The 15,198-nt window shown below is 40.3% G+C and overlaps 1 protein-coding gene across 1 annotated transcript; it reads right to left on the minus strand.

Annotated features, from left to right (window-relative positions):
* Positions 1-10,652: 10,652 nt before the first annotated feature.
* pdrg1 (p53 and DNA-damage regulated 1) lies at positions 10,653-13,800 on the minus strand. The gene is made up of 5 exons (XM_026166457.2): positions 13,608-13,800; positions 13,054-13,129; positions 12,823-12,897; positions 12,650-12,730; positions 10,653-11,256 (listed from the first exon to the last, which is right to left on the minus strand). Exons 1-5 carry the CDS (start codon positions 13,689-13,691, stop codon positions 11,174-11,176), a joined length of 399 nt encoding a protein of 132 aa, XP_026022242.1. The 5' UTR covers positions 13,692-13,800; the 3' UTR covers positions 10,653-11,173.
* Between the last annotated feature and the right edge of the window lie 1,398 nt (positions 13,801-15,198).

A 15,198-nucleotide genomic window follows, 5' to 3' on the forward strand; every position in this document is an offset into this window, starting at 1 on the left:
TCAGAGACAGCCAAGTCAACAACAGAGGACACGCTGGTGGAGAGTCCAGAGGTCCAGAGTGTGTCCTCTGTTGTGAGTCGGCTGCGTGACGTGCTGGGTAAAATCCAAACAGTGAAGAACGTTTAAGAATTCTTTTGCTGCAGGGTCAGAAGGATTATCCAGGTTAAAATCACCGGTTAAAATTATCATATTATATTTTGAATGTATGTCTGGAATTTGTGAGGTGTCTTGGAGAGTTTTCTTTTGTCCCTTGTTATACATTACACAAAAGATGACCTATTTCATCTTTTCTTTCCTTACCACATGAATATCATTGTAGGAGCCATATGAGTTGGTTTAAATGGACTCACTGTATTGGTGCATGGGTGTGGGGCGTGTCTCATGGGTGTGGTATAAGGTAAATGTGGTTGCACTCACTTGTGCACAGCACCTGATGTGATGAGCAGAAGGTAGGGTGAGCACAAGGCAAAACTTTCTGTTGACCGCAACATATCGCAACATATCGCAATTTGAATGATTTGATATTCTGTGCGTTTGTTTGACAGTTGATCCCATGTGCTGATTTGTAGTTTGGACAGTGGCATGTGTAAATAAAGAAGCAAATGATACAGAAGTGTTCTGTGCGTTAATTGTTGCGCGTCATCGGTGTCCTCATGTTTAGCCTGCCGCCATTGGTTGGAGTAGCCGCAACAATCATATTTTTGTCTCTACTTAGCATAAGGCACAACACTGCAGCACAATCTAGAAAAAACAGCGATACCTAGTTCCAAATTGCCTAGGGCTTGATGCCTGCCCCAAAACTGAAACCACATTTGTTTAAAAATACTGTCACTAAGGGCTTTAACTCAATCCATGCACAGACCTTACATTACCCTACATTACATTGCATCTCTAGGGCATTATCTTTTCATCATCAATTGTGTTGCTTTGCAGCACTGTGGACGTAATGCTAGGACAGATACAGTATGTTCCTACTTCTCCAAGTGCTTATGACTGACATCTCTGTTCAGCTCAGGTTTCTGTGCCACTGCAGTTCTGCATCTTGAGGTCCAGTACCAATGTTCAGTGCAAATACCGGTCCTTGCAATGCAGGAGAAAATACAAGTACAAAAAGGTGGAAGTACAAAGAGGTGTCCAAGTTTAATTTCACTAATTTCAGAATCAGAATCAGAATCAGAAAGGGTTTTATTGCCAAATGTTGAGCAGGTTTACAACATTAGGAAATTGCTGTGGTGCTTCAGTGCAAACATACTGTCATAAATTACGCTAAAATAGACATGAAAATAAAAATAAGAATAAGAATTTAAAGAATTAAAAAAAAATTTAGGTTGTTATCTAATCCAATCCAACTTTATTTATAGAGCACTTTAAAAACAACATGGTTGACCAAAGTGTTTTCCAGTAAAAATCAGTGGCAAAAGTTAAAAACCATACATTAAACAAAGAAAGTCAAATAACAATAAAATAAATGAAAAAAAAGATAAAAAAATGAATCAGTGAATATTAAAACATGAATAAAACAGACAATAAATAAAAGCACAGAAGATTAAGAGCAACCAAAAACTGACTAAAACTGACTACAAGCTGAGTCGGGTACTACTCCTAAAACGCCTTGGGAAAAGGATGTGTTTTTAAAAGTGACTTGAAGATTTCAAGTGTTGGGGCCAGCCTAATATGGAGGGACAGGAGCAACACAACAGCGAAAGCTCAGTCCCCAGGTGCTTCAGTCTCGACATGGGGACAGCGAGGAGTGACTGGTCAGTTGATCGGAGAGATGTTTGAGGAGTGCATAGGTGTAAGAGGTCTGCCAGGTAAGTAAGCGCCAATAAGTAGGATTCCAATGCAGCAGAGGTGGGCGGAGTTTAACATAAAAGTGAAAACATTTCAAAACAGCTTCCACAGGCAGAAAACAGGAAAAGGAAACAGGTCCTGATTCTTCTTTCTTATCCCAATTCAGGATACGACAAGTCTTACTGTGTCTCAGGAGGAGAAATTTAAAATATTACTGTCTGCCAGCATTAACCACAGTTATATCACACAAGCCACAATGATGTCATAGACTCAGATCTTAACACTGCTGGGAGGGAATGCAGAAGAAAAATAGGATATTATGGTTATGGCATTATTATGGTATTATGGTTAGTTTGAATATTTTGTCAGGTTAAAGTTTCATTGTTGAAGCAACTAACAGTGAGGCAAAACATGGACCAAAAGAGTTAAGTACAATATAAACCTTGAGATAACAGCCACACACAAAAGACAACGATGATGCACAATAATGAGACAAATATGTGGCAACAAATAAACCAATCGACAGACTGAAAATAGATTTGTAACTTATACAAATGACTTTTATTAGTGACACAGGATCTGAATGATGTCAGTATGTCGCAAATAATTTACATGTTGCAAAATACTGTGTTGTGACTGTAATGTAGATAACTTTAGAATAATCCACAGACAGGGCAGGCATCACCAGCTTTCCAACTTGTTTCGGCAGGAAGTGTTTTGCAGATCTTTCATCACTTTAATTTATCTTGGCATGAGACGTGTTACTGAAAACAGCTCAGAGGGTCATAAGGTTGCCTGGAAGAGAAAAATGCTAAAGGAATAAAGAGGGTGTTACAAGAGAATGTGAAGAAAGCCAACACTACTGCACACTGATAAGAGTGGCGCTTCAAAGACAAGCTTTTTTAGATATAATTAGCTTTAAATGCCAACCCTGTATGCTAGTAATAATATATAGCATATAACTAAACTTCATCTACCACAACAATATAATAATTTCTCACTGTTGCTCTGACAGGTAGGAATTGTGGTGTGTGGTAAATGGTACGCGGACTGGTTTCTTAAATAGCACTTTTCTGCTTTAGCAGAGAACTCAAAGCACTGATGCAACATACGAATTCATCTGAGGTTATGTTCAAGGCTAAACCTGCGGGGTTTTCCCCTCACTTTTAAGCATTTTGTCTAAATGCTGCATGAGGTGTGTGAAGCTTTGACTTCCTTTGATCTATTCGCCGGTGCTTTTGTAAGATGAGCTTTCATCGCCTTTGTGAAAAATGTTATGCTGTAATATACAGCATAGACGCTTCTGTGAGCGACAGCTGAGCAACGAAGTCTCTTCTGCCAAGTCAACAACACCTCTCTGAGCCAAGTCTGTCAAAATAAGCATCTCTACCGCACACATAACATTTGACTCATATCCTCCAGATTTGCCTGCACATTCACCTCTCTGACGGGACATATTCTACACTTAAGGACAGCCTTCAGTAAATCATCACTGCAGCGCTGGAGGTTAGGATGATGTGGGAATGACAGAAAAATGAGATCTTTCTCCAGAAAGCTATTAACCAATTCAGGCTCGCAGCAGGAAGGAACCGTAGCCTCACACACGCACAATTAACATGCCGAGGAAAACTCGTAGCATTTCCACGTGGGTAGTTCAGTTTCACATTTTGAATTCAATAGCAGATAAATTAAAGTCCTCTCCCAGGGAGTGACGGGTGTTGAATGTGTTAATCCAAATGTTGCAGCAACATTGCCGCTTTCTGGAGCACATGAGGGCAGCTAACCTGCAAACGGTGATTAATATGTCAGTGTAGCTAAGGCACAATTAGAGCCATAGGGTTGGCCTTTGATACAGCTCCACACCGAACTGTCAAAGCCACTATAATTTACACATAGTTTATGGATTTATTTTCATTCCTCTCGGGTGTGATTAATTTTCTTCTTGTAGTCTGGTGGAGGCAAACAGCGTGGTTGTATAATCAATCATCGGCTCAGAATGCCAGTGTGTCACTTTCATTTCTTGGTTCCATCGCGTGTCTCGTTTGGTATAATTGTCTCACATTTGAGACAATCAGCAGGTTCCCATCCTTTGACTCATAAACTCATCACTCAGAGCTGGATTCAGGCCTGAGTGCGGTGGCACGCAACCAAAGTCAGAGAAGAGAGTGAACCGAAACCACCACCTCTGCCTCCTCACACACGTGACCGCTGTTGTCCCTCCCTCTTCTTCCCTCGAGTTATTCGTGTCCTCCCCGTACTCAGCAGCATGTCAGACAACGGACTTAAACCACAATGCTGTTATTCATTTTGTTCCCTCTGCCTCAGGTCAGCACGGTGGGTGTTTATCATTCAGATTCCATCTAAGGATGTAAATTATGTCTCACCTGAAGAAAACTAAGATAATAGAAAACACCTGAAAACCCAGCAGCTGTAGAAAAACTTCAGACCTGTGTGCGCATACATTTATTCTAAGACGGGATACTAAGAAAGATTTAAGAGCACAATAACTTTCCATCAAAATACAGAAGGAAAACAGAATCAGTGCCCACTAAAGAATGAGTGCTGCACACATAAAGGCATCTCCGTGTTCTTGTGTTTGTGCTGTGTGAACACACATGACTGAGTAACCACGCTTTACTAGGCTGCGTGTACTAAAGGTAACATCACTGAGCACTTTGCTGTGTTTCGGCTTAATCTGCACCTCCCATTTTCCAAAAGCAGGCAGTAGAGACTATATTTTCATAGCCTTTCCTGTTTTGGCTTCTTTTATTCGTATTCCATCAGTGCAGTGATGACATTTATTTATTTATTTTTGTCTGAGCGCTGTCACCTGTCCTTTTGGAGTGGCAGGTGTGTTTGAAGTTAAAGGGCTTTCACGAAGAGGTCCAACAGCCAGTCAGGGTATGCTCATGGAAAATAAGAAAACACTATCAGTGTATCAAAAACCAAAGAAAGGCTCTTGAATGTGAATGATTTAACTTACATTACATACACATAACATTTTGTTTTTGAACACAATAGAAGGAGATCCATATCCTCATTGTAGTTTCCACCCATGATTATAAATGTTACAGAATTGCCAAACGAAAACTCTGAATAGCATTGTGTTGTGAATCAGTAATTACAGGGCGTGTTATTACTTGCATGAAGGCGATGGATCGAGGCAGTGGGTGCAGGCTCTGACTCTGCAGTGCCACCTTCTGACCTCAACTTCAAGAACTGATTTTATTTTGTAGTCTACATAACTTTGATCAACACCACAGAGAAAGGACATAAGATAACTGTCTAATGCAAACATGTATTTTATTTTAACGTATCTTCATAGTCCCCACTTCTATAATGAAGGGAAGGCATGACATGTTATTTGAACTACTCATAATCTCTCTTTCAGTCTTTCCTTTGTTGCTCACTCTGGATAAAAAGTCCTGGCATCGCTACATCAGTTGCTTTTGTTCTTACCTTACTGCAACCCCTCGATTCATGGACTGGCTTCTTCTGGGGGGAATGGCGTTACTTAAGTGTATTTGACATTTGACTCTTCACAACACAACTGAAGACAAAAGTGGATATATTTTGGTGGATGCTGCATCTTTGCTTGTGAAATACATCTTTGCTGCGACCATGCTCAGGTGCTCTGACCCATTCCCAGTTAAAAATACTAAACTTCTGAACAGCATTTTTTATGTTGATCATTTTAATTCCTATTAAGAATTTATTTCGATTGATTTTTTCCCACAGCATAAATATAGTTCTTTTAAGGTTTGATGTTTAGTGACTGTTCTGTTACTAAATTAAGCTTATGCTTAAACCATTTAAAGAAAAAAAGGATACAAGTTTGAAAGTACATACTCAAGTTTACTATTTAATCACTGTGTGTCACACATATTCAGAATTATTATGTATTGTGATTTTTATTGTGTGCAGGCCTCGGCCTCCATACACAAATATGCATTAGGAAGCCCAACTCTCACTGCACCGATGCTCTTCTCCAGTAAACAGCAGCTCTCACTGTGACATGCAGCTACGATTGATGGTGCTGCTGCTGCTGTTTATAGGAGACGTGTGTCAAACTCTCAGGTTTTACTTATTGGGAAAAAATTAATCAGAAGCAGTGACAGAGCCCATATTCACTGTCTGTCTCTAAAGCCTTCACACAAGCATTAACATCTCCTTCTCTTGATTATTATTCTTTTAATAAATGTATTTGTATATCTGTCTGGATATGTTTTGGCTGGTCTGCAGGTTTGTACAGCTGCTGTGTATATGTGTGTTTTTTCAATACATCTAAACTCTCTTCAGATGAGTCATACTGTACGATCTTTAATTATAGCCCGAGTGACCCAGGATGCAGTGCGCAGGCACAAAGTTTCTTTTCCAAATAAACACTACAATCCAAACTGTAAGCTGTAAACATCCATCACAGTTTAAACTTCCTGTTTTGCTGTTAACCAACTACAGATTTATTGACATCATGGATGTATTTGCTCATTTCTCCATTTATGTGTGTTGCTCTGTAAGGCTTTTAGACATTTTCAGAAGGCAAAGATGGCTAAGGCTAATAAACAGTTCTTACCCAAAAAATACTTCATTATAAATTTCTAGAGATTTTGTTTTTCAGCTACTGCGGTCCACAGCACCACCTCGAGGTGCACCATCAAAAAGCACCAGCAGTTAGGAGTTAAAATTGTACAATACAGATAAAGGATGTAATTACCCTGTAATTACATGGAATTCCATGGTATTTTATTTGAAATTACAACATAATTATATTTCTCTACAAATACTATAATGTAGGCACACAGAAAAAGGGGCAGCAAGTCTGAATTTAACAGGAAAGAAAGAAATAATTCCCTCTCCCTCTCCACCTCCTCCAGCTTCCCAGGCCTGTCGATAGATATAATCTCTCCAGCGTGTCCTAGGTCTGCCCCGGGGCCTCCTCCCAGTGGGACATGCCTAGAACACCTCACCCTGGAGGCGCCCAGGAGGCATCCTTGTTAGATACCCGAACCACCTCAACTGGCTCCTTTCAATGTGGAGGAGCAGCGGCTCTACTCTGACCCCTTCCCAGATGGCTGAACTTCTCTCCCTACCTCTAAGGGAATGCTGAGGGACCAGACAAAGAGCAATTCAGAAGACCCGTATGAGTAGAACACCAAGAGAACAGTTCACCCTTCCCAGGATAGGGTTACCGGGTCACGCCCGAAGCCAGGCCCGGGGAGGGTGCCCGAAAGCGAGCGACTGGTGGCCGGGCCTTAGTCCATAAGGCCTGGCCAGGCACACCCGAAAAAGGGACATGGGCCATTTTTCTGCAGGCCCACCACCCGCAGGAGGCGCATTGTGCAATGTGTGCCGGGCGGCCAGGAGTGGAGGCCCTGGCGGACCGATCCCTGGCTACCAAGACTAGCAAGACTAGCACATGGGACATGGAGCCATAAATTATTCTGTAAATAATTTTAAGTACTGTTTAAGTAATTTCAAGTACTGCATAACTAAGGGCTGCTACTAAAGGGTGAGAGTCAGGTCACCAGTCTGACACAGGGCTAACAGAGATAGCCCTGTGGGCTAATAGAGATAGACAAACATTCACATCTATGGGTAATTTAGAAACACCACTAACCCAGTGTTGCCAACTTAGCAACTTTGTTGCTATATTTAGAGAGTTTTCAGACCCCGTTAGCGACTTTTTTTTCCTAAAAAGTGACTAGCGACAAATCTGGCGACTTTTGGTGGTGTTATTAGGAAGACTTAGGACCACGTGAGAGCACGTATCACTCTTACTCTCAACAAGCAGCGGGTGCTGCCGTGGGCACCTCGCCTGTGCCAAAGCGCTCACAGGCGACGGATTGTCATCACGCAGCAGTCGCCCCCAGCTGCTGTCAGAGCAGGAGATGTTGACCCCCTACGCCTCCAAAACTGCAAATGAATCGTGCATGAGCGAAGCCGCTGCTCCTGCCCTGACTGTAGCACAATCAGATCTTCTTTTACTCTTACTTTTTGTGAATCACAAGGTTTAAAACTACTTAAATAGAATAGAATAGAATTCAACTTTATTGTCATTGCACATGCACAGGTACAGGGCAACGAAATGCAGTTTGCATCCATCCAGAAGTGCTTTAGTGATATAGGTATATTACAATATATATTAGCAATAGTATAGATATGTAAGTATATTACAGAAATGGGTCTATTATGGTATGTTATAATGTACACGGTATGAAGTATGTTGTGAATATTCTATAACTAAGTATGTACAGGCTGTAGTGAGTACAAGCTATGAACAGGATATGAACAGGATATAAATATGAAAAACTATACAGAATATGAAATAAATAACTTTACAGAAATCTGAGATATACAGCTATACAGAAATGGGAACTATGCAAGTTGTAAACAGTTGTAGGATTAAAGATTATCGAATGTACAGAATGATTATTTACACAGAGCTATACAGTAGTGCAGTTAAGATAAGTGAGGGTGTAGATAGTTTCTACAGAGGCTATATAAAGTGCTAGTGGTTGTGAGTGGTGGTTCAGTCCATGTTATTATTATGTGTTTGAGGGTACAGTTGTCCATTGTGGGGGTGTGTATGTTCAGTCCATGAGTTTAACGTGGGTCAGATGTCAGGAGGCAGAGTTCAGGAGTCTGACAGCTGTGGGGAAGAAGCTGTTCCGGTACCTGGTGGTCTTAGTCCGGAGGCTCCTGTGGCGCCTCCCAGAGGGCAGGAGGGTGAAGAGTCCATGTGATGGGTGACTGGGGTCTTTGATGATTTTCCCAGCCCTTTTCAGACACCGCTTCCTGTAGATATCTTTTATGGCAGGAAGTGGTGCTCCGGCGATGCGCTGGGCAGTTTTCACGACCCTCTGCAACTTCTTCCGGTCCGAGGCAGAGCAGTTCCCGTACCAGACTGTTATACAGTTGGTCAGGATGCTCTCGATGGTGCAACGATAGAAGTTCACCAGGATGTCTAAAAACACACACACAAAAAGTAACTCTGCCAGAGTGCCTTTTTCGGGTCACTTTTGCTGGTACCAAGCCTAGAAAAAGGAGGTGGGTTGGAATTGTGACATTAAAAAACCACCAATTGCTAAAACGAAATTTAATTTGTAGTTCTAAATATATTCTAAATGCATTTATTGTGTTTTTTACTCACTTTATGTCTCTTCCACGATATTTCTCTCTCCTACAATGTAGGTTACAATAGACTATGTGCACCTTGGCATATGCTACTTCCGGTAGGGAAACTCCTATAGTGTGCTTCGTTTCCGGTGTGATATTCACGTCTTGTTTACGGTCGGGTTTTCCAAAAAAAGTCAACCAAATGGACGAATCAAGTGGCAATTTACATTTCTCAAGATGTCTTGGGCATTTACCGAATATATCTGTAGATGATGTTCATCGACTTGTCGATATTTTTCCCTTGCGCCTCAGAGCAAAAGAGAGAAGGGATTGAAATTTCTCAGTATTTGTATAGAGTTCCCTCGTTTATCGCGGGTGTTATGTTCTAAAAATAACCAGCGATAGGTGAAATCTGTTCACTACTTAAAATCACCTATCAGGTCTTTAAGTCTGACGTCATTAGCTGTGCTTGGGCCCAAACTCAGCTTCAGGTCCTAAAGTCACACGATCACTGCAGCATCACGATCAGCGTTGCTGCTTTACCAGGTGTAACAATTAAGTTTAGCATCCAGGCATCCATGAAAACAGAATTTATTCAATTTAACAGAGTTAGAAGTTAACAGGAAGTTAGCTCGCTAGTTTCCATCTAATGATAAACCACCATGTTCTGACTGAGAGATTTCTTGACCCTCATTTCTCTGTTATTGCTTCCAACATAAAAGAAGACAGAAAACTAAACAGCAGTGACGTTCGTAGGGTTACTGAAGTTGGGCTAGCTGGTATATAATGGTGTGCTACGTGATCACTAGCGGCACAACTATGTTAGCATATGTTAGCATAACATAAACACAGTGAAGCTGGAGGATGAACACTAACTTTTTCCCACTTGATAAAAGTTAACGTGAGGGTTCCCGATGGTTAGGGACAAATGCAATCGCATGGCAGGAAGCTGTAAACGGACCAAACTTCAGTCAGGAGAACAACTGAGATAATCCATCCACAATACGAGGTTAGTCATTAATGTACTGTTGCACGGACTGGGCTGTAGTTACATTATAAGGTTTTAAAAACTGAGCTTTAAAATGGTTAGCGGTAATAAAAACCGAGAGAGGCCGACAGTGACAACCTTAACAAAAGCAGAGTCGTTATGGCCCAGAAGCAGGGTTCATCACGTCATCATTTAAAGACCGGATACAGTACTCTAATTTATAGTAATTTCTGTATTTCCTTTAAAAAAAAAACCCTGACTTGTTACCCCCTTATTTTAATGTGCCTAGTATTTTAGGGTAGATATAATTACACTGTAATTTCAAATGCCCTTTTGTCCCAGGCTGTATTATGAACTATTACCCCCCAAAAAAGAAACTGCTGAATGCTTCTCAATGTGTCAACATGAGCCTATTACTCTGAATTTGTTATTCCATTAAGCTGTTGACTTTGACCACAATCATTTAAACTAAACTACCCTGAAAATGCATAAGAAAGAGATCTTCATAAGTCCAGTGTGAATAAGGAGATGAATTCTAACAAGACAGACATTATGGATCCACGGCCTCCTCAGGACCCGAGACCTGAGCTAAGATTTCAGATCTGGTGCTTTCTGCTTGTGTTTAGACATTAAGTGTTATAGTGAAGTGGACTTGGGAAGACCCAGATGAAATCCTTTCATTGTCCATGATAGCAAATGAATTCTTAAGCTGATACTGAATTATTTATGCAATAAGGGGAATAACACAAAGCCTGGGTGTATGTTACCAGCTTTTATTAGCTCGAAGGATGGATTATATACATCACAGCCAAATACTGTATATAAAAGTTGTCTGTGGTGACATCAACTACTAGTTCTCAAATGCTTGTTGCGACTCCTCGAACTGAGCGATCAAACAATAAAGGGTAAACTGTTCTCTTCACTCAATTTACAAAAAAAATCATGTTATAGTTGAAAAGAAAAAGGTTAAAACTAAAAACTGAAACCATAAATTCATCTGGAAAGTGTTAACCGAGGTCACAGATAAAAACTTCAATACAACTGAAATTCTCTTTTCAATCAGTGAGGTTAGCTCTTGCTAGCCATTAGACAGAATGGGAGTTGTATTGGTTTCCACATTAGCTACTCCCACATTTAAAATGCGATCAGTTCTCATGTCGATGATGGTTTGGCTTGAAGCTCTGGCACATTGTGCTCCCATCTGAACAACTGAGTGCTGCAGTCAACATGTCAGCATGTGGCATTTGTCCCCAGATGCAGTGATTTGTTGAATTCCAGTCATCTCTTTAAAAGGCTGTTAATAGCTCTGATTTCATCAGTGGACAGAGGAGAAAGACTGTAGCCTCTCAGCTCAGGTTTTCCTGCAACAGTAAGACACAAAAAAGGTTAAGAGATCATATAAGACTGACTTAAAATAAATGTAGTCGTAGGAACAGAACAATAGAGATCACTGTGACTGAGGACTTTTCCCAATAATAATATGAAGGACTTCCCACAGGAATAATGACTGAGTCATTATGCTTATTCCTCCTAATCTAAAGGTATCTGACTGAAGGCAGATTGGACTCAGTTTCCTCTCCTGCTTCCAACAACAGAACCACTGGGAGAAATTCTGCGAGTTTAATGATGTAAAGCAATGAAACCTCCATCAGATAACACTGCACTTCCTGTAAGTTACTGGAGACCAGACAAGACATTTTTGCTATGGAGGCTGCAGGAATATTCCAGATGTCATGGAATTATTTTTTTACAGACAGCAGACTCCACATAAAACACTTAAAAATGTCATTATATATTCAGACTTTCCACACATCCTGCTATTTACTACACTGACTTATGGCTGCTTCAAACCTATGACTTTAACCCAAATCTGAGCCATTTAGATGTTTGACAGCAGTGAAAAACCTAAATGTCATTCTGTTGATGGATTTTCCTAAAACACATTAGTAGCTATTTATACTTCCAAAAACAATCTGTAGTTCAAAATTTGGTGTAGACGCTCATTATGAAGATATTCTGGACCAGACCAGACTAGGTATGAAAATATGACCAGTATGTAAGGATTAAATGCAGCACAGTGTCTCTGTGTTCAGATCTGGTTTGATTGTTAGGGGTTGTGAAGGATCCCAAACATACTGCACACCTTCCAAAACCGTTTAGCATTTTATGAGGCTGTGATGCAGGGACCCTCATAAATCTAATTTATCGATTGAACTTTATCGTGTGTAATGTTTGGTTCTTTCCCAATCGCAGTTTGTGATCAAATCTATCTTTCAAATAGACTTTCTGGATTGTTTCCTCCTGGGTACTGACTAGTAAGAGCTTCTGAGGCCTCTATTTTTCTATACAACCAGAATGAAAGTGATTTTCTTCATATATTCTTCACATTTAACTAATAATACTCGTGAGTTTGGGGGGTTTATTGGGGGAGGGGTTACCAGGATATCCTTCAAGGTGAAAATTAAACAAACTAATACTGCTTTCCTTTGTGTGTGGAATATTATTAAAATTAGAAACATCTGGTCAGAGTGTCAGAGTCAAATGTTTAGACTGAGACATTTTACTGTTTCATGAAAGATATTAGCTCATTTTGAAATTGATGGCAGCAACACATCTTAAAAAAATCAGGTGGGGCAACAAAAGGCTGGAAATCTAAGTGGTACTAAAAAGAAATAACTGGATGAACATTTTGCAGCTAAACAGTTTAACTGTTAATAAGTATTATGTATTATAGTAAGAGCATAGCTTACTTACCTTGCATCTCATTGAGACGATTCACTTTTGCTTTCAGCCCTTTGCGAAGATCATTTATCTCTTTGTCCAGCTGCTCCTGGTCTACACACCACAACAAAGATCAAAAGAGTTTAGGGTGATGTGTTCTTAATAAAATTGCACATGTAAGAATCAATGACTTAGAAATGTTTTACCTTTCTGAATCATTTCTCTTGTCTTGGATTTGGGGAATTTGATAAACATGCTTCCCAAGCAAACCTTGACTTTCTCTGCAAATGTGAGCAGTGTTTTATGTCATTCATTGCATAAACACACATAGAATAAACTTTACACCTGGCTTTCCTATCACTGTGAGGTTTTGTGTTTTTAACAGCTTCTCTTGTTTGACTCTTTTAGTGGCACAGCTGCTGGGAGAGGATGCTCACCTGAATCTGCCACATCATGTTTCAGGGCATTGAGTGCCTCCCTGTTCCTGTTTCTCTTTGTGTCCAGGTCCACAATCTAGAAGAACAACAGACGGCATTAGTTAGCAACATATTACAGTATGTAACACACACACACACACACACACACACACACACACACACACAAACAAACACAGATGGATAAAACAATGAGAGCACCAGTGAATGTACTTCTATTTTGCTTTGATACGGAATTCAAAATATAATACAAATACAAAGAATACAAAATCTTTCATTGTAAATAGCAGCTTCATAATTTGACTAAAAAGCTGTATCTGTGAAAAATGTCCACACATTTTTATATTATATAGTATTTTATATTATTAAAGTCTCCCTCTCTCTCTCACACACACACACATATATTATATATTACAAAAATGTGTTTTTCTCTCATCCATGAGCTGACAACTTAGCTAGCTAGCTTAGCAGCTAACGTCACTGGCTACGTTAGCATACCTCTATAACGTACATAACGATCCTCCCGTGTGAACGTCCTCAGCTCAGTATTTACTTACCTGCTGTTTAGTGGTGAGAACATCTTCAGCTGCCTCTTCGACTTCTGTCAAATACTCCAAAACACGCTGGGACACCTCGTCCATGGTTGCAGTGCCGCTTCCAAAATATGTCCGGTGTGAAACAACAGCTGAACACTACAAGGACCGCTCGGAAACTGGCCGCAAATGTTTCTGTCATTTCCAGCCGTTTCACGAGAACGTTCATTTCTACGTTTCAGTTGAAAGACGTGGCTCGTTCTGCAGCACATCTCATGTGTAGAAATGTTATGTGGAAGAGTTGATTTCAGTAACTGTACTTGTGCAATGCGAGAAATGATTTGATTTGATGATGATTTCGCCTCTTTGTACTTCTTTACCTGCTTGGTAAAATCATCTCACGCGTATACTCTCTAAAGCTGCAGGGGGACCAATAAACAGCAATATTTAAACACTAAATTTAGAAACACTTTTGAGTACATTTCTCTGTCTGTTGGTCAGTTTTGGAGCCACCCCTGTAGACTGTGGGCTTTGCATTTGTATTTTTTTCTCTCAGTAAGTAGATAAGTTGCCTCACAGGATACAGCAGAACTATAAACCACTATTACCATTGTTACTCTGCTGCAGAATAACTTGAACTGTACGAAACACAAAAATCTCCTTGTCCATAAGCGCAGACTAGAGAGGGAGAGGGGATTCACTGCATTTCAAACAGAGGGACAAAGAGCTCGTATCTGTATTAATAACTTTGAGGAGATTTAATATGTGGTCACCTCAGACTGTGCATAACAGACAGACATAGTCTTTGGCTTGATTCAAGCCGTCTGGAATTGATTCGCTCATCTCGCATCACTTTGAGGCTGACAGCTGGTTGCTTCCAGTCATTCCAGGCTCTCTTCCATATTTATTGCCAGGTCATATGTCAGCCAGTGTCATTCTTAACTCTTACTCACTTGAAAGTTGTGAAGAGTTTGCCATGAGTCCTATCCAGTTCAGTTTTAAGTAGCCACTCATGAAACAAAGTTAGAGAGACCTGAGATAACTTTTTTCAACCTCAAGGCCAACGAAACTAGTGAGACTGACCTTTCTTCCTTTTTTTTTCTTAATCCACAGCGACTGTCTCAGTGGAAAAAGTTGTTTTTAAGTCTAAGTTTTTTAAGTATTTCAGCTCACCTTATTTTTAACCATCATCAGGGAACGCTTTGGAAATGTGCCTTCCTCATCTCTTTCATCAGTCAGACTTTCCTCTGCTCGCTTCCTTTTTAGTGTTGCAGGCTCTTACTGTTTTCTCCACTTCACCTTGAGGTACATGTTTCCTCATATGGGGAAATGTAGAAGTATGCAGACTGCAGCAGCAAGCCAAGCATGTTGATTTAGATTGATTCAAATTGATGCTAAGAACAAAAATGATTTGTGCACGTTACCTTTTGTGCAAGGTAATAACGTTTAACATCCATACAACTGTAAGCCTTTCACATCCAGAGCAAGTTAGCTCCATCTTTTCTGTACAGTCTATAGGCGTTACCGATTCCGTGTTGCACCAAAAGTGACTCATCTTCAAAATATCTGCTTCTGTTCCCACGTTATGGCCAGACTTGTGTTTTTTCATTTGATG

The sequence above is a fragment of the Astatotilapia calliptera genome, chromosome 5 (genome assembly GCF_964374335.1).
Source record: "Astatotilapia calliptera chromosome 5, fAstCal68.1, whole genome shotgun sequence".
Lineage (NCBI taxonomy): Eukaryota > Metazoa > Chordata > Actinopteri > Cichliformes > Cichlidae > Astatotilapia > Astatotilapia calliptera.